We start from the raw sequence: 18,048 nt of genomic DNA on the forward strand, positions 1-18,048 counted from the left end.
GGACAACTGTGCAGTGTGGCCTCAGGGTCCCCATGAACCTGAACTACAGTGAAGATTTGGTGTCTGGTCCAGAGTGGGAGGGTGCAGAGCTAGGGGACAAGCACAAGCTGGGCAGGCAGGTGCCTCCAGACACCCGCACTGTTACCTACCCACCGGGAACGCCATCCAGGTGGAGACACTCAGCTGCCTGCCTTGTCTACCCCTCCGTCAGTGGGCTTAGGGGCTTCCACAGAGGTGACCCTGGGGACGAGTGTGCGATGGACGTTACCACACTGGGGATGCCAGGACAGCAGGGATGTGGGGCGAGAGGGTTGGCTCCTTCTCTGACACCCACCTTCCCACAGCTGCACTGTTTCTGACTCGCTGGCCTCTTGGTTGGGACCACGATAGCAAAACACTTAGTGCCCGTGGAAGCCCTCGAGCAGCTGTAGCCACAGTGAGGACGGGGCTGGGCCCTTTGTGGACTGTGGCGTGAGCAGGGATCCAAACAGTGGGTCACCCTGCTCCAGTGCCGGGGATGACGTGCGGGTCTCACACTTGAGTTGTTGGGGCTTAGAGTCTAGGAGAAGTCGCCCTGTGTTTTGTGGGCCGAGGTGACAGTCTGCTCTGTGTCCCATGGGCACAGCCCTCACCTCCCCACGGTGCGGCCCCTCTGCCCCCAGGTATTCTCCTGCCGCAGCAACATGAACAAGCACCTGCTGACCCACGGCGACAAGAAGTACACCTGTGAGATCTGCGGGCGCAAGTTCTTCCGCGTGGACGTGCTCAGGGACCACATCCACGTCCACTTCAAGGTGTCAGGCATGCGCCAGCTTCCCAGTGACACACAGCGTGCCAGGCCCCGGGCCAGCATCTTAACTGCGGTTGTGCTAACAGAGTCGGTGGCGAGGGCCAAGGCTGTTGTCCGCTGTGTCCTCACCTGGTGGGGGGAGCTTTCAGGGCCTACTGCAGGAGACCAGTCCCAGTCACAAGGGACATACCCTGGCGGCCTTGCCACCTCGGAGGCCCAATTCCCGGCACCATAACCTTGGGGCTGAGGTTTCAGCACATGAATTTGAGGGGTGCAGACATTCAAACCATCACTGTCCCCCAAAACGATTGTCAGCTTGGCCACCGTGAATCTCTTCAGGCTGACTTCCATGCCTGCATTAGCTAGCGACACGGTCCAGCTGCGGGCTTGAAGTGCGGCTCCTCGGTGTGGGCTGACGGGGAGAGTAGCATGTGGGTGGTGCTCTGTCCCTCCCTCCTTGGAGGGTGGCCTTGTTGTGATTCAGGCCACAGAAGTACTGACCCCAGAGAAAAAGGAGGAAATAGCGGTCGGAACCAAAGGCCCAACGGGCTGGGGAGCGCCCGGGCCAACTTGGGAAGCCTCCAGCAGCTCTGCCCTGGGCACGAGGTGGCATTCTCTGGGCCCTGGAGAGGGGGTGAGAAGGCGGGGCAGGAAAGCATGGCACCCCAGGCCGTGAGTGGGTGGCCAGGGGGCCTGCAGGCCCGGGGTCCTCGGACGCAGCAAGGTAGTGCCTCGGGCCTGGCTCATCAGCCTTGCACATGCCGGGCAGAGCTGGGCACACGTGAGGCAGGAATGTGGCTTCCCCAGGACATTGCGCTCATGGACGACCACCAGCGGGAGGAGTTCATCGGCAAGATCGGGATCTCCTCAGAGGAGAACGATGACAACTCCGACGAGAGCGCGGACTCGGAGCCCCACAAGTACAGCTGCAAGAGGTGTCAGGTACTCGGGCCAGCCGACCTTGAGACACCCAGGAGGTGACTCCCAGCTGTGACGCTGCAGGGACCCCAGGGCACCCGTGCGTGCGTGGCTGGCGCCTGCCTCTAAAGGCCAGGTCTCCCGGGCCCAGGGAGGGGGACTGGACTCACAGCCCTGCAGAGCCCAGCCCCGGGTCCCCTGCACCTACACAGGCAGTGCTGAGCAGGGTAGGACAGGCGCGCTGGCCCAGGCCAGGCTCCCTCTGTCCCTCTCCCCGCTCCATCCTGAAGCCCTCCCAGGTCTCCCCTGTGCTCAGAGGAGGCGTCTTAAAGGGAGGCAGCTCACTTCCGGGGACCCCGCCCCGAGTTTTTGTCAGCTTGTTGTGCAGGTGGCAGCCACCCGGCAGGCACCCCTGCCAGCCCCTGGGTGTCCTTTGCCCCGCACAGTGACGGTCCCTATGGGGCCTGGTGACCTCTGGCGAAGCAGAGGCCCAGAGCCTGGGTGTCAGCGGTTGGCCTGCCCCGCAGCTCACCTTCGGCCGCGGGAAGGAGTACCTGAAGCACATCATGGAGGTGCACAAGGAGAAGGGCTACGGCTGCAGCACCTGCCACCGGCGCTTCGCCCTCAAGGCCACCTACCACGCCCACATGGTCATCCACCGCGAGAACCTGCCCGACCCCAACGTGCAGAAGTGAGGCTCCCAGCTCGCAGCCCCGCAGTGCAGTGGATGTGGGCAGCGAGGCAGGGCAGGGTGCTCGGCCAACAGCTGCGCCAGGGCTCTGGGTGCCCATCCCCCCAGGCCTCACCCTCGCCTCCCCGGTGGGACTTTCGGAGAGAAGTAGCCCAGTTCTCAGCACAGCTGAAGGACGACATGAAGCCCGTTCCTCCCAGTGATTCGGTTTCCCTGGTGCCAGCCCCGGCTCTGGCACGTGGCACGTGATCAGGGCTGTGTGGCGAGCGAGTGACATGCTGCCTTCAGGCTAGCCTGGTCTCCCAGGGCACCTGTGACCCAGTGCAGATGGGGGGCCAACGCAGCAGACAGCCTCCGCTCTGCCCTGGAGGCCAAGGAGTCACGGGATTGGCCAGTGGTGTCCCCCAACCCCATTTCCTCACAGGGTCAGCCCCTGTGTGTGCCTGTGTCCCGATCTTTTCCTCTGGGGACACCAGTTAGATTGGATCAGGGCCATCCCAGTGACCTCATTTTACCTTCACATCTCCAAAGATCCCATCTCCAAATACAGTCACTGTCCGAGGGCTGGGGCTGGGGCTACTGCCCAGGGATATGGGCACACGGTTTCGCCCATCATAGAGCTGAAGCCTGTGCCACTTTGTCCACATGTGGCACCTTCTGCCTCACTTGTGCCTGTAGAGGTGTTGGGAGCGTGTCCTCTCCCTGACGGGCCACTTGAGCTGGGGCCGCGTCCTGAAGCTCCTCTTTGGTTTCAGATACATTCACCCCTGCGAGATCTGTGGGCGGATCTTCAACAGCATTGGGAACTTGGAGCGTCACAAGCTCATCCACACAGGTAGCCTGTTCCCACAGGAGTGGGGCCTGAGCAGGCAGTGCTGGGGTTGCCAGGGCTCTCCCTGCACCCGAGCCTGGCAGCCCCCGGCCTCCCCCGAGTACATTCTGCTGTCCCCCAGCTTCTCCGACCCCCACCACCCTGTGCTCATGGCCCAGCCCCCTCCATGTCCTCGGGGAATTTTTCAGGCCAGGGACCCTGGAGCGGTTCTGTGCAGGCTGGGGAGAGGTGGCCCACCCCAGCACCACCCTTTGAAATGCTGCCTTGTCTTGCAGGTGTGAAAAGCCACGCCTGCGAGCAGTGTGGGAAGTCCTTCGCCAGGAAGGACATGCTTAAGGAGCACATGCGCGTGCATGACAACATCCGCGAGTACCTGTGCGCCGAGTGTGGGAAAGGTGCGCACCTCGCTCCAAACGGGGCCTCGCGGTCTCACTGCTTTCTCCAAGGAGGTGGGGCAGGAACTGGCAGGTCACAATGATATGGGTGCCACCGGTGCCCCAGGAGACCCACGGGCTTCAGTGGTGCCCTTAACAAGAAAGGGAAGGCGTGGCGAGTGGCATGGAGCAGCTGCTTCGCAAGCCAGGAGCTGCGGCGGGACATACAGGCAGCTCGCTGCTAAGAAGCCACTAAGGAGACGTGCAGATCAGGAGGGAGGAGGAGAACCTGGGGCATGCTGCAGTTGTGACCCGTTTCTACTAGAAAAATTCAGAGTCCTCCCAAGACTGGGGGGGGGGGGGGTTGGGGTCAGGTCATTCTTGGGCCACTCTGGTGATGCCACAGGCTCTGCTGCTGGGCAGCCCATTCAGCTGCCAGACAAACCAAGGTTACCTGCTTTGTGATTAGCACTTTCTAGCATTTCATAGTCCATAAATGGTTTTACTGTTTTCCTTTTTTGGTTTTTACAAAAATTGAACAGAAGAAAACTCAAATGTCAGTAATTGTGTGCACCATATGGGCCCTAATAGTGCATATGAAAAACACTGATAGAGTAAGAAAGAATTCAGTGTAGAGAAACCAGGGAACGAGACATCGTCCTCCCACCTCCTCTCCAGCACCTCTTATTGACCTCCAGCATGGCTGTGGACAAGGTCTCAGAGTAAGGTCAAAATGGGAGGTTGTCCTCCATCCTCCTGGGTGGCTGTGGCAAGGTCACAGCTGCAGGATATTCTCCATCCTCCTGGGTGGCTGTGTACAAGGGCACAGCTGCAGAGAGATTGCCCTCCATCTCCCAGGGTGGCTGTGGGCAAAGTCACAGCTGCAGAGAGATTGCCCTCCATCTCCCAGGGTGGCTGTGGGCAAGGTCACAGCTGCAGAGAGATTGCCCTCCATCTCCCAGGTGGCTGTAGGCAAGGGCACAGTTGCACTTTGCCCTCCTCCAGAATGGCTGTGGGAAAGAATATCACACAGGTTTCTTTACTGAGAAAGCGACAGAGTGGTGCGCACCTGTAGCCCCAGGAACTTTGGGTGCTGAGACAGGAGAACTGCAAATTCAGGGCCAGCCTCATCAACTTAGCCAGATGCTCAAATACTTAGCAAGACCCTGTCAAAATAAAAAAATACTAAGTGGCTAGGATCTAGCTCAGTTGGTAGAGTGCTTGCCTCGCATGCCCAAGGCCCTGGGTTCAATCCCCAGCACCACAAAAGAGAAAAAAAAGGTCTGGGGATATAGCTCAGTGGTAAAGCACCTATGTATTGGTTCAAGTCCCAGTACCCGCCCCCTCCCCAAGAAAAAAGAAGAAAGCAACATGGTACAGATGGGCCATAAGCTCTCCAGCCCCTTCACCTGCTGTCACCTCCCCTTCCCTCTCTAACCCCTCAAAAGTTGAAATTTTTAGAAAATTAGTCAGACCTGGCTGAAGGGGTCCTGCTTCAGGCAGCCAGGAGATGGGAAGGGTCAGCAGTAGACCATCATGGCAAGGGATACCTCCTGGGGACAGAAGGACCACACCAGGTGGAGTCCACGTGCTACTCGGAGGTCTGGCGGGAGCCTGTGTGCCAGGAGAGCCCAAGGCAAGACGTGCATGTGGTCAAAGCCGCAGTTGTAAATTTTGATATTTGAAACATGGTAAATGCTGCGTTCCCTGATTTCCTTCCTGAATTCCAGGTGGTTTGGGTAGACCGCAAGTTAGTGTTTGGGTCCCCACTTCTATGATGGTTTAAAATGACAGATTTGGTATTGTCATTTTGCCCTCTTTTCATTCAATGCAAACACAAGCAAATGTTGTGCTTGCTTGTTCTTTACCTAAAAATTCACCCTAGCGATCTTTCAAATCAAAACAGTTAAATATTGCCTGATTTCTTTTTTTTTTTTTTTTAATATTTATTGGTTTTTTTAGGTGTAGATGAACACAACACAGTTCCTTTTATTTTTATGTGGTGCTGAGGATCGAACCCGGGTCCCGCCCGTGCTAGGCGAGTGCTCTACCGCTGAGCCACAATCCCAGCCCCACCTGATTTCTTTTAAAGCTTAGGGCCCGCGGGACTGGACAGTCTGCCCTGGTGCATGAGCCAGCCAGGGTGTGTGAGCTGCCCGCGGGCCCTTGCTGCTCCTGCTGGGGTTTCAGGCACAACATTGTACACCCAGCCGGTCCTGGGCTCTTTGAGACTGTTCGCTCCCCCGACCCGGGCCTTGTTCAGGGGTGCCCCCTCCCCATGAGCTCCCTCAGATGGGCTGTGTTGACATGCACTAAAGGTAGATGGGGGTGCTTACTTCAATCACGTGGTGTCCTGGCATCTTGACTAACATTCTGTCAAGATGGGCAGGAAGCCCTAGTCACCCCCCTCCCTCCCTCTCCAACTTGTCCAGTTGGGTCACGGTGGTAAGTCATGGACGTCTGCAGCAGCTGGTGTCGCGGTTAGTCTCCAGTGGCTCTGGGGTGGTGCCAGTCCTGTGGCTGGTGGAGCCCAGACCTCCGAGGTCCCCGTATAGGCAGGCCGCATCAGGGCGTGGGCAGCTGGAGCGGGCTCTGGAGGGCCCAGCTGGCACAGCCTGGCCTCCTGTGTCCCCAGGCATGAAGACGAAACACGCGCTGCGCCACCACATGAAGCTGCACAAGGGCATCAAGGAGTATGAGTGCAAGGAGTGCCACCGCAAGTTCGCGCAGAAGGTCAACATGCTGAAGCACTACAAGCGGCACACGGGTGAGGCCCGCGCCGCCCGCCTCTGCCCCCAGTGGCCCCAGAGGCTCCCCTGTTGTGAGCGCCAGGCCCCACCTGGCTCCGAGCCCACAGGCAGGAGCACCAGAGCTGGTGGGTCTCTGATAGGTCTGGCCCGTGGTCCCAGGCCGCGTCACCCTCTGGGCACCTGGGGGACTGCAGAGGGCAGAGACGCGCCCACAGTGTAGGAGAGCCCCCTTTCCACATCCTCCCCGCATTTGCTCATGTTCTCGGGGTGACAGCCTTTCCCACTGGCGTGGGGTTCTGTCTCGCTCTAGTTTTGGTTTGGCGTCCCTGTGGCTCGTGGCATTGAGCATTTTTGCATACATCTGTGTCTGTCAGCACACTCGTCTGTGTTTTAATTGGATGAACTAGTTTTTGGTCAAGTGTTTGAGTTCCTCGTGTATGTGGACGCCCACCCTTCGTCAGGTCCTGTACCAGTGTCTTGAAACATCTGCTGTGTTTTCTAGGAGTTTCGGCTTCAGGTCTTACATTCCGGCTTTGGATGGCGTTTGACTTGATTTTCGTGCAGGGTGAGAGTTGGGTCGAGTCTTCCCTATCCGGCTTTCCCAGCACCCTTGATTGAAGAGGCTGTCCTGTCTCTAATCAGGTTCTTGGCGTCTCTGTTCAGAGTCAGTTGGCATAGACTGTGGGTGTGTTTCTCTCGTGTTTCTGGCTGGTACCTGCTGTCTCTGTGGCTCAGGGCCAGGCCTCCAGCTTTCGTCTTTTGTTCAGGATGGCTTCGGTAGTCTTTCACACTTCCAAATGAAGTTTGGGATTCTCTCTTCTAGTTCTAGATTCTCTCTTCACGTCTGACGTGTCAATGGAGTTGCACTGAACACTTTGGATAGGATGGACATTTTGACGACATTCATTCCTCCAGTCCGTGAACATAGAATGTCTCCGTTTTTTTGTGTGTATTCTTTAATTTCTTACATCAGTGTTTGTTAACATTCTTTGAAAGTTATTTTCCACTTCATGGTTAAGTGTATTCCTTGGTTTTTGGTTGGTTGGTTGGTTGGCTTTCTTTTTCTTCTTCTCCCCCCACCTCCTCCCCTCCTCTTCCTCCTCCTCCTTCTCCTTCTTCTCATAGCTGCTGTGAATGGGATTGCTTTCATGGTTTCTGACCAAGTTTGTTGTTGGTCAGTACATTTTTCGTGTTGATTTCACACGCTGCATCCTCGCTGAACTCAATCATCGGTTCGGTTCTAGAGGTCTTCAGTGGGTCTTCAGGTTTTCCTGCATAGGATTGTTTGATTTCCTCCTTTCCTGTTGGTGTGCCTTCTGTGTCTCGTTTTGCCTGACCACCCTGGCTAAAACGTCCAGTGCTGTGTTGGATGAGAGCACTGAGAGAGGACACCCTGGTCTTGTTCCTGGTTTTAGAGGAAATGCTTTTGGTTTCCACATTTGGTATGATGTTGGCTGTGGGTTGGTCGCAGGTGGCCTTTATTGTGCTGGGGTGGGGTCCTTTGACACTTAACTTTGCTCAAGGTTTTCATTTTGAAGGGACGTTGAAATCCATCAAATGTCTTTTCTGGTCTATTAAGATGTTTATGTGCTTTTCACCCTTCCTTCCGTTGATGTATTGATTTGCATGTGTTGAATCGTCCTGCCTCCTTCACAGTGATCCCACTTGATTGTGGTGAGTGGTCTTTCTGTGTGTGCTGTTGGATAGCAGAGATGACTGTGGTTGGCTGCAGCAGTCCTGTGGTCTCTTGGGCTCGGCGTGTTTGTACCCTCCTTGTGTTTGGTCTGGGTTCCTCTGTTCCTCTCCTCTGTCTCGTGTGCTACCTGGACTCAGTGGGGTGAGTAAACTAACCCTAAAGCAACTGCCACTGCTTCATACTTGTGCTGCTCCGCCTCTGTGATTTCAGACAGGCCTTTCTGCTTTTTATTTTTTAATATAAAATAGCGCCCTAGAGGGGTATATTTTAAAGCCACAGTTTTCTGGGAGCGAGTTGAGTTTGGGATTGAGGGCTTTTTGTTTACCACCTTCTGGCAATTTCCCTCCCCCAGAGGCAGACACTAGGCTATGTCACGGGCAAGACCTCCTTTATGTTCAGCGCTTCCTGCCTGTGAGACTCACGTGCTCTTCCCACAGGGATCAAAGACTTCATGTGTGAGCTGTGTGGGAAGACCTTCAGCGAGAGGAACACCATGGAGACCCACAAGCTCATCCACACAGGTGGGTGGTCTGCAGGAACGCCCTCGGCTGCACCAGCTGGCGAGGCTGGCACGGCTGCTCGTAGGCCGGGGTCCCCAGGGTGCTCGGTGCTACCCATGGCCTGCGAGACCCCTGCGACTTGAGCCCAGTATTTATTGGTGGGGCAGCACTGTTGTGGGGCAGACAGGGGCCTTGAGCCACCCGGTATTTGTGGGGCAGCGCTGTGGGGGAGAGGCCTCATGTGCTCCCCAGGGCTGACCTGGTGGGCAGCTCTCGCAAGAGGAGCAGTGGGCTGGCAGGCACAGGCTGTCCAGAGTGGGGTCAGGGGAAGGCCCCACGGGTGACCTGCACCTCTCTCTCCTCCTGCCTGTGTACACTTGAGAAGTGGGCAAGCAGTGGACGTGCTCCGTGTGTGACAAGAAGTACGTCACCGAGTACATGCTGCAGAAGCACGTGCAGCTCACCCATGACAAGGTGGAGGCGCAGAGCTGTCAGCTGTGCGGGACCAAGGTGTCCACCCGGGCCTCCATGAGCAGGCACATGCGGCGCAAGCACCCCGAGGTGAGCCTGGTGACCGACCCCGCCCTCTGTGGCCTGGGGTGTGCCTCCCCTCTGCAGGACCCCACTGTGGTGCCTGGGTCTGTCTTGCTGGAGACCCTGAGTTCCTGGGGCAGGGCCTCACCACATACCCTTGAGTTGTGCACCTGCGCAGGAGGAGGTGCTGGACGAACGGCCAGGACAGAGGAGGGCCAGGGTAACTCACACCAGTTCTAAACCTTCTCTCCCTGGGGTCACACCAGGTGGACGCCCTGCCCGCCCTCTCCCTGCTTCCTCCCACTGAAGTGAATAGTGTGCAAGACAGGAACCGTCAGAGTGCCGGGGTGGGGGCTCAGGCCCAGTGGGAGAGACTGGAGAAGTGCGGCCTGGCCCCCCGAAAAGCCCTCCTAGAGAAGGTCTGGGGGAGCCCGGCAGCGAGGTACACTTCAAAGAAGAAAATGCAGGTGAATGGTCATCACCTCCTGGAACGGGAAGACTTTCCCAGCCAAAGTGGCAGAAGAAGTCAATAAAGTATCGCTCCATTAGACTGCACCCACTCGAGGGCCTCTGTAGGTCAGAGAGAGTGCAGAGGCCAGCGGGCAGACGGCGTGAGCATTCCTGGTGATGATGCCTCGCGACAAAGCCGGGGGCCACGTGCAGAGGAGAGAGACCCTGAGGGAGGGAATCCACGTGGCCCCAGAAACACAGCACGGCCTCCCCTAGTCCTGAGCTGGAGGGGTGAGCGCAGGTGTCCCCAGCACCTGCTTGAGGCTCAAGGCCACAGGGTCCTGTGCAGAGGACAGGCCAGAGACGCCCTGCCCGCCCTCGGTCGTCAGCCATCCAGAGCCTCTGTTCCATCTCCAGGGTGACTTTCCTCAGGGGCCTGCAGGGCTGCCAAGTGCAGAACCCCCCAGACACTGTGGTTCCCACACCCCGTCCCGTCTGGCCGCGTACCTCATCAGTCTCTGCCTTCCGTCCGTCCTATGTGCTGTGTCCCCTCCTTGTGACCTAATCAGGGCAGTCATCACAGAATGAGCCTGAGGAACGTGCGCAGGGGCAGGCTGGTGGTGAGGTGCTCACCCGCTGCTCACACCCAAGCTGTGGGAGAGCCATGGGCACGCGGGGCAAGTCCCAGTGCCAGCGTCACAGGCTGAGGACATCGCTCAGCAGGGCTGATGGAGGGGAGGGGAGGGGCTGCACTCCGCCTGCCACAGAGCGACAGGTGGGGGTGAGGGTGCTCTGAGTGAGGAGCCGCCGTCCGGTGCCGGCCCACTGCACCTGACTTGCTCAGCTGCTCTGCGGGGCGCCAGGGGCTCTGGGGTCTCACTGAGAGCTCCTGTCACGGGGCAGCAGAGGGAGGACGCGGTGCCCGCCGCGGCTGTGCAGTCACGAGAGCACCTTGGTGCCAGCAGCCCCGCTGTGTGAGAGCCTGCAGGAACCTGGTCAGGGGCTGGGGCTGGGGACCCTCCTGGATGGGCTGCTGAGTCTCAAGCCAGCCCCCCGCAGAGGGACTTCTCTGAGGGGCCCCCACCCCCGTGTCCGGGTTCCTCGGGTGTCACCAGGGCCGCTGTCATGGGGGCTGGCAGGCCTGCTCACTGTCCCATGCCCCTGCAGGTCCTTGCAGTGAGGATCGACGACCTGGACCACCTGCCTGAGACCACCACCATTGACGCTTCCTCCATCGGCATCGTCCAGGTGAGCCGCACGCGGGCCCCGCGGGCACGAGGGACTCAGGGTGCAGCATCGACGCGCGAGTGCCGTGCCACGGGTCCTGAGTGCAGGGCAGATGCAGGCCGCTGGGTCCAGTGAGGGAGTGTGTGGCAGCCATGTCCAGACCAGAGACCCACGAGCCACTGGGCCTGAGCCGCGGGCAGCCGGTGGGAGGGAAGCCACTGTGACCACGCCTTGGCAGACTACTCTGGTCTGTCTGCCTTGGGGGCATGAGTCACACGGGAGGGGCAGTGGGACCACATGGAGAACCTCCCCAGGCCCCTTGCTGCCCGGGGAGGATTGACCTGGCAGGAGGATCTGGCCACGGCCCGTCTCTCCCTCCACCCCGGCAGGGGGCACGTGGGATGGGTCCCCGGGAGCCGTCCACACAGTTGTCGTGGGCAGGCCCTTCAGACCACAGCCGTTCCTACAGGGGTCTCCTTCTGCCCGGGGAGAGTTCTGCTGGAAGCCTGCACCGTGGGCTGAGCCTCACCGCTGGCCTGCTGTGTGTCCAGGGCGGTGCAGGGCTGCCCTGGCCTGTTGTCGCTGAACCTGGTCTTCCCACAGCCTGAGCTGAACCTGGAGCAGGAAGAGCTGGCTGAGGGGAAGCCCGGGAAGACTGCCAAGCGCAGCCACCGGAGGAAGCAGAAGCCCGAGGAGGGGGCAGGGGCACCGGCACCCGAGGACACCGCCTTCAGCGAGTACTCGGAAAAGGAGGCCGAGTTCACGGGCAGCGTGGGCGACGAGACCAGCTCCGCAGTGCAGAGCATTCAGCAGGTCTGCTGGTCTCTCTCTGTAAGATGGGGTGCCAGGCCCTCTTACGGAGGCCGCTTCCCCGAGCACAGGCATCTGCACGCGCAGGACGCCAGCCCATCTGCAGCGTGCGCCCCGCACACGTGGACTCCTCCTGGGTCTGCCCTGAGTCCTGCGGTCCACACCGGCCTTGTTTCCTGTAGCACGCCAGGCTCTGACCTCCACATCACACTGGTCGCTGTCAGCAGTGACCTGACATCCCAGTGTGTGAAACGGACATCACCCTGGCTGGGGTCCCAGGGTGGGGAGACCCCAGGCTGCCAGTGCGTCCCCTGGTTGTGGAGGGGCAGTCGTAGGCACTGCAGTCCAGGCGGGCCCTCTGCAGGGGGCAGAGGACAGGACGGGGCAGCTGAGCCCCTCCTCCCACAGATCTCCTGCTCAGCCTCCTCGTGTTTGCTCCTGAGGCCCCGCGTCTCTCAGGGCCCTGCCTCTGCGTGCCTCCCACTCTGGAGGGACCCCTGCACTCGGCTGCCCTCTGTGCTGCTTAGGAAGGAGAGCCGCCCCCTTGCCTGGCTGTTGGGACCGCGGTGTCGCGTTCTCCTCCTTACCCTGTGGTGAGGATATCGTGCCCGCTTCCCACCACTGTGACAAAATGCCCAGGAAAGTCGCTTAAAGGAGGGAAGCGTTATTTTGGCTTGTGGTCTGAGGTTTTAGTCTATGGTCACTTGGCCATCACTTTGGCCTGTGAGGAGGAAGAACGTTCCAGAAGAACATCATGGTGTGGAGTTCAGGGGCAAGCCGTCACCTCATGGCTGCAGGGAAGCCGAGATGGGGTGTGGGGACAAAAACACTTTCTAAAGGGCAGACCCCGCACTGACGTGCTCCCTCCGACCAGGCCTCTCCTAAAGGTCCTACCACCCCAAATAGTGCCACCAGTGGGGCGCTCCCTTGGTCCTAAGCCTGGGGTGTCTCTGGGGAGCACTGCAGACCCAACCATGGCAGGTTCTCTGTGGCTTGCGGGCAGCAGGGCGGGAGGCAGTGCCTGCGGGAGGCTCGGCCTCCGTTTTCCTGCTGGCTGCCTCTCCTGCCCGCCCCGGCAGCCCCTCCCTGGAGTGTTCTGCCCCCTTGTGGCCTGGTTATTATTTGCATCTTGTTTCTCTTTTCCAATGGAAATGATTTTTCCAGGACAAGATTAACTTGGTGTCTCCTTCACCGATAGCTGTTTGCCTCTTATCCTTAGCCAGGAGCATGTGACAACCCCAGTGTGACTGTGACACTGCAGCCAAGTGCACTCTCAGGAGCCTACTCCACCCTCCCTCTGCAGCAAACCTCACCGTCTCTTGCTCTGTGTCACTCTTCCAGGTGGTGGTGACCCTGGGAGACCCCAATGTGACTGCCCCATCAAGTTCCGTTGGCCTGACCAATATCACCGTGACCCCCATCACCACTGCAGCTGGGACTCAGTTTACCAATCTGCAGCCAGTGGCTGTGGGGCACCTCACCACCCCTGAACGCCAGTTGCAGCTGGACAACTCCATCCTGACCGTGACCTTTGACACCGTCAGTGGCTCCGCCATGTTGCACAACCGCCAGCACGATGTCCAGGTCCACCCGCCGCCAGAGGCCTCCAGCCCCCAGTCTGTGGCCCACTTCATCAATCTGACCACCCTGGTCAACTCCATCACACCCCTGGGGAGCCAGCTCAGTGAGCAGCACCCACTCACATGGCGGGCAGTGCCCCAGACAGACGTGTTGCAGCCGCCGCAGCCGCCGGCACCCCCACAGCAGGCGGCACAGCCCCAGGTCCAGGCAGAGCAGCAGCAGATGTACAGCTACTGAGCTGCTGCCGCCACCGGACAGAGCCAGGGACTGGGGGTGTCTTGAGGTGTGTGTGCTGGATACCAAACAGAGCAAAGGTGCATACGGTGCGTCGTGCCTGAGGTGGACGTAGCTTTGCAGACCGTCTCCAGGTACCCCAGCAGCTGTGGGAGTGTCGGCTTAGCTCCAGAAACGACCCGGCAGGCAGGGTTTGAAACTCGGTCCGTGCCAGATATGCCTTACCAAGGTCGTGCAGCCGGCCTCAGAACGCTGAGGGCAGGGCTGGAGAAGGGGCGTAGAGGTAGAAGCAGGTCCCAGGAGCGATTGTCATGAGGAGCACAAGCCGTTGGTTTTCTGTTTTCTTTGGAGCTCATTACTGTACTGAACACACAGTAGTCACGGGGCAGCACACAGCAGAGAACACGGTTTCCCCTCACTCCTGGATTTTTTTTGGCAAGTAAGCAGATAGAGGTTGAAGTAACTTCGCTTCAAAATATGGCTTGAGTCTAGTTTGCCGCCCGGCTGTGGACTGAGGCCACATGTGAGATGTGCCACAGTGGCATGGGACTCTGCCTTCGAGTTCCTCATAGGCAAGGGGTCACGTGAGGCCACCCACCCAGGCACAAAAGACATGTTGGGAATGTCCATCAATCAATTTTCATACAGTTTTTCATTTTCTTTTTTTATTTTAAACGTGTATTCAAGACCTTGTTGTGGCCAATATTGTTTTTCTAACTTTAAAATGAAGAAGTCGATTGCACTGTAGGACTGTCCACGTCCGATTCTGCACTGCTGCCCGTGCAGAGGCGCTCTCTCCCAGTGGGAGAGTTCACTTCCAGAGGCTCCTTTGGAGTCGTCTCAGGATTCTCTGCCATCCAAAAGTATTTATTGTGGCTGAATCTCAGTCAGAGCCCTGAACAGAAGGACAGGGAAGAAATCCATGTTTTCTTTCTGTGTGAACCTCAATTCCAAAGGTGGATGTGTCCGAAGACCCATTCCCTATAAAAAAACGTTGAGCGATCAGGCTCTGGACAGGGAAGCGTGTGTGTTCCAGAAACACCGAGGACTCGGCTGCCCGCGGCTGGGAGTGGAGGCAGGCGAGGTTAGTCTAGCAGCAGATGCGTGGAATGCTCTTACAGCCAGCTCTGTAGGACACACGCCACGCCCGTGTGCCACCCGGGGTGAAGGGCCTGGCTGGCTGACCCGCTGTGTGCAGCCAGCAGTGTGGGACATGCAGGCGTGGGAGAGGAGCTTGGTTTCCTCTCCTGCTGTCTTCAGCACTGCCTGTGAGGGTCAGCTTGCCTCCTGTTACCAGGGAGGCCACCTGAAGGGACCCCAGTAACTGGGCCGTGGCTGAGTAAGGCAGGAGAGCCTGGCTCTGGGGCGCAGGGTATGTTGGGCAGCATGGGCTTTCCTGGGCCTTCAGGTCATTCCCAGCAGCAAGCTTCTGAGGGTGGCTCTGGAGCTGGTTTTGTGCAATACGTGCCCTCTGAGCCCGGAGCCAGTGGGCATGCCCAGCCCTGGCCCCCACCCTGCCGGGCCCACGCGTGCCGTCTTGCCTCAGCAGACTCCACAGTGGGAGAGTGTTTGAATTCTTAATTTATGGTAGTTATTTTTTGTTATTTATATATATAAGGAACTGCTTCACGTGAGGTGGCTTCCCTCTTGGGCAAGGGTGGCTTGTTCTCCATTCTCCAGCCACAAGTCGTCCAGCCGCCCCTGGACTCGCCGGGAGAGCCAGGGTTCCTGAGCTTTCTCTCTAAACGTTAGTGCCAGTCTCTGCGCTTGCAGAGTCTCCAGGGCAGAACAGCCTGGCGAAAAGCCTGTGCAGGCAAGGCTGGTGACTGACCTGCACGGGCACCTGTCCCTCATCCTGCTTCCTGGGAAAGAAAGGCCTTCTCAATTGTTCTGATTATTATTATTATTTTTTAAAGGAGTTGTGTCAGATGTTTCTGAAGAACCTGATTCAGGTCATGTGGCGCAGGCGTTGCCACTGTTGCTGAAACACAGAGGCAGCTTCTCCCCGAGTGGCGGGTGGGCACTCACACAGCCGGACTGTCTCCCGGGCTTCTGTGGACACATGATCTTGATAGGGTCACGTCTGAGCAAGCGTGTTGTCCTAAAGCAATTGCTGTGAATCTCACAAGAAACTGGATAGCGAACAAAAGGTCCTTCTCAGCCCAAAGAGTCCTCAAGGGCCGCTGCTCTGCCCCTACACCCTTGTTATCCAGAGTGCTTGACTCTTTACGAGACCCAGGGTGCACAGGGGTGTCTCCACAGGAAGAGGCCATGTGGCCAGCGAGCTCTGCTGCCCATCTCAGTGGTGACAACTTAAATCATGAGGATGTGTTTGACCGGTGACCTGGTGGAGCTGGCCTGCCTCTTGGAGGCAGAGCACAGGGTCCGCGGCCTGCCATGCGTCCTGTGCTCTGCAGGAGGGGCCCGGCCTCTGGCGCAGCTGTAGCGTGTGACGTGTTCTCTCAGGAAAGTGCTGTGCGCGTGCCCCACCCTGTGTCCAGCTCAGAACCGCTGGGCGGGTTGGCGGAGGGCAGATTCCAGTGCCTTGCCTGGTTCCACTGTCAGGGTCCACAGGCGGAGGCTCGTGGCTCCCGGCTGAAGGCAGCATGCTTGACCTTCTCGTTGGGTTTCAAAAGGCATTGACTGTCCTGAGATGCTGAGTATCTTTCATGTCACATCATTTGTATAATGATAAATAAAGGTGCTGTGACCTGTGTTCTCCATTGCTAGCCCTCTGCCTGCCACCCACAGTGACGTTCTGACTCCCACCAGGGGTGACATCTTAATTTTCCTCCAGTCCTGGGCCACAAGTGTCCAGATGGCTTAGAGCTAAGTCCTGAGGTGCTCACTGAGGAGCCATCATGATTCCAGAAAGAGACGCCCAAGAGCCCGTGTGGCCTCTTATGAAGCCTGGCTTGGAGAATGGGCACAAAAAGATCCGTAGGCAGAAGGGACCCTAACCAAGGCATTTCTGTGGCCCTGCTGTCCTGTTGATCAATATTAAGTTACGTGTTCCGTGTTTTTAGTTTTGAAGCACCTCAACGTCTACCTTCCTCTAGGGAAGGAGGGATGGGGCACCGTGGGAATTCTAGGTGGTTTCTGGCAGCTGTCCCATTGGCAGATGGGATCCACTCATTGGATGCCTGCCAATTAAGACGCTTCCTTGTGTGTACCACGCGCACAGGGCTCTGCACACCGGGAGCTTTCAGACCCTCCTGGGAGAAACCAGTGATGTGTGTCCATCCCTGGCCACCGGCAGCTTGCATCTCTGCTTGGGGCCTGGACTAGGGAGAGCCTGCGCTGCCTCCAGCCGAGGGGTGAGGAAGCACAACAGTCCCAGTCCCCAGTCCGTGAGTGCCGTCCCCACACAGCAGGGCCAGAGCCCAGAGGGGAGCTGGTGGGGCCACGGCTCCTCTTGACCGTCTCCACTTCTGGTACAAGTGCACCGGCACTGAGGGGCCCTAGATCAGGACAGGGACTAACAAACTCACTGGTGAGGCAGTGCACTTGGCAGAATTATCCAGAGGTGGTCCTGGGTTTCCAGAATAAGGAGTTGACTGGGACCACCCTTCCACCCAAGCCTGTGTCCCTTCCTTGACCAGAGACCATTCCCTCAGTCCCCGGGGACCCCAGCTGCAGGCAGCCGGCACCGCATGAACTGGCTGCCTCAACCCTGCAGCCTGCGCCCCGTCCCAGCTGGTGCCCTCCACAAGGAGGGGGACCAAGAGGGAGAGTGCCCCTCACTGCTGCGCAGACCCACCCTGCATCTCAGATACATCCTGGGCAGTGGGAGTTCCACTGGGGACCTGGGAACTGGCTCCCTCCCACTGTGTGTGGTGTCAGGTCTCCTGAGAGCTGGTGGCCGCTCGCCCGGCAGCCCGGAGCTTGGTCCAGGCTTGAGCTGCTTGCTTCTGAGTTTTAGACACAGACTGGTAGCACGGTCATAAGGGGAGGAGGAGCTGACTCCGAGAGCCACAGGCTGCTCAGGAGCATCGTGCCCTGGGCTCTGCCACTCCTTTGTGAGCACCAGTGTCCCCCTGGTGCCTCCGAGAACAGCCCTGTTGGATACAGCCCACTCTCGGAAGGGACGATCTCACTCTGCATCCTGCTGCCCCAGTCTTGGCCCTGTGCTCCATCCCCACACTCAGCCACCAGCCCTGTCGTCCACCTGTGGGTGCAAGCCCAGCGTCACCCTGCACCTTCTTTCCACACTAATGTCCTGAGCATTTCTGAAAGTGTCCAGTTCTAGCACCCTCCGGAACCCCCTGGTTCTGTGGTCAGCTGAAACCTCATAAGTGACTGTCCAGCTTCCCCTCCCCCACCCCGGGATGCTTCATGCTTTGCCTCAGCCACCCTTGGACAGGCAGGCGTCCCGTATTGTCACCTACACGCCGAGCCAGATGATAGATTCCCGAATGCCTTGCGTGCAGCACCAGGTCCTGCAGGCCCTAGGGCTGCAGAGAGGCTCTTCGGGAATGCCGGGTCCTGAGTGCTCTCTGCAGCCCACCAGGACCCCTCCACAGCCCTGGGCGCTGCTGGGTCAGCCCACCTCCTGGCTCTGTACCTTCCCTTCCCCTGGGTGAATGACTGCTTGTCCCTCAAATCTCAGCCCAAACTCAGCAGCCTTCCAGAACCCTCTAGAAGCTCACAGTTCCTGCGCT

At 58.6% G+C, this 18,048-nt stretch overlaps 1 protein-coding gene across 6 annotated transcripts in view; it reads left to right on the forward strand.

Moving 5' to 3' along the window:
- The window catches only part of Prdm15 (PR/SET domain 15), a 46,141-nt gene extending 30,031 nt beyond the window's left edge, over window positions 1-16,110 (forward strand). For all 6 annotated transcript variants that reach the window (XM_071615015.1, XM_071615016.1, XM_071615017.1 and 3 more), the window contains 11 exons: window positions 663-794; window positions 1,598-1,732; window positions 2,236-2,399; window positions 3,155-3,234; window positions 3,507-3,626; window positions 6,241-6,372; window positions 8,489-8,572; window positions 8,937-9,112; window positions 10,703-10,783; window positions 11,366-11,575; window positions 12,914-16,110. In XM_071615015.1, coding sequence (XP_071471116.1) covers window positions 663-794; window positions 1,598-1,732; window positions 2,236-2,399; window positions 3,155-3,234; window positions 3,507-3,626; window positions 6,241-6,372; window positions 8,489-8,572; window positions 8,937-9,112; window positions 10,703-10,783; window positions 11,366-11,575; window positions 12,914-13,390 — 1,791 coding nt within the window. In that variant the 3' untranslated portion in view covers window positions 13,391-16,110. The remainder of the gene's footprint in view (window positions 1-662; window positions 795-1,597; window positions 1,733-2,235; window positions 2,400-3,154; window positions 3,235-3,506; window positions 3,627-6,240; window positions 6,373-8,488; window positions 8,573-8,936; window positions 9,113-10,702; window positions 10,784-11,365; window positions 11,576-12,913) is intronic.
- Window positions 16,111-18,048: the final 1,938 nt, after the last annotated feature.

The sequence above is a fragment of the Marmota flaviventris genome, chromosome 8 (assembly GCF_047511675.1).
Source record: "Marmota flaviventris isolate mMarFla1 chromosome 8, mMarFla1.hap1, whole genome shotgun sequence".
In the NCBI taxonomy this organism is placed as follows: domain Eukaryota; kingdom Metazoa; phylum Chordata; class Mammalia; order Rodentia; family Sciuridae; genus Marmota; species Marmota flaviventris.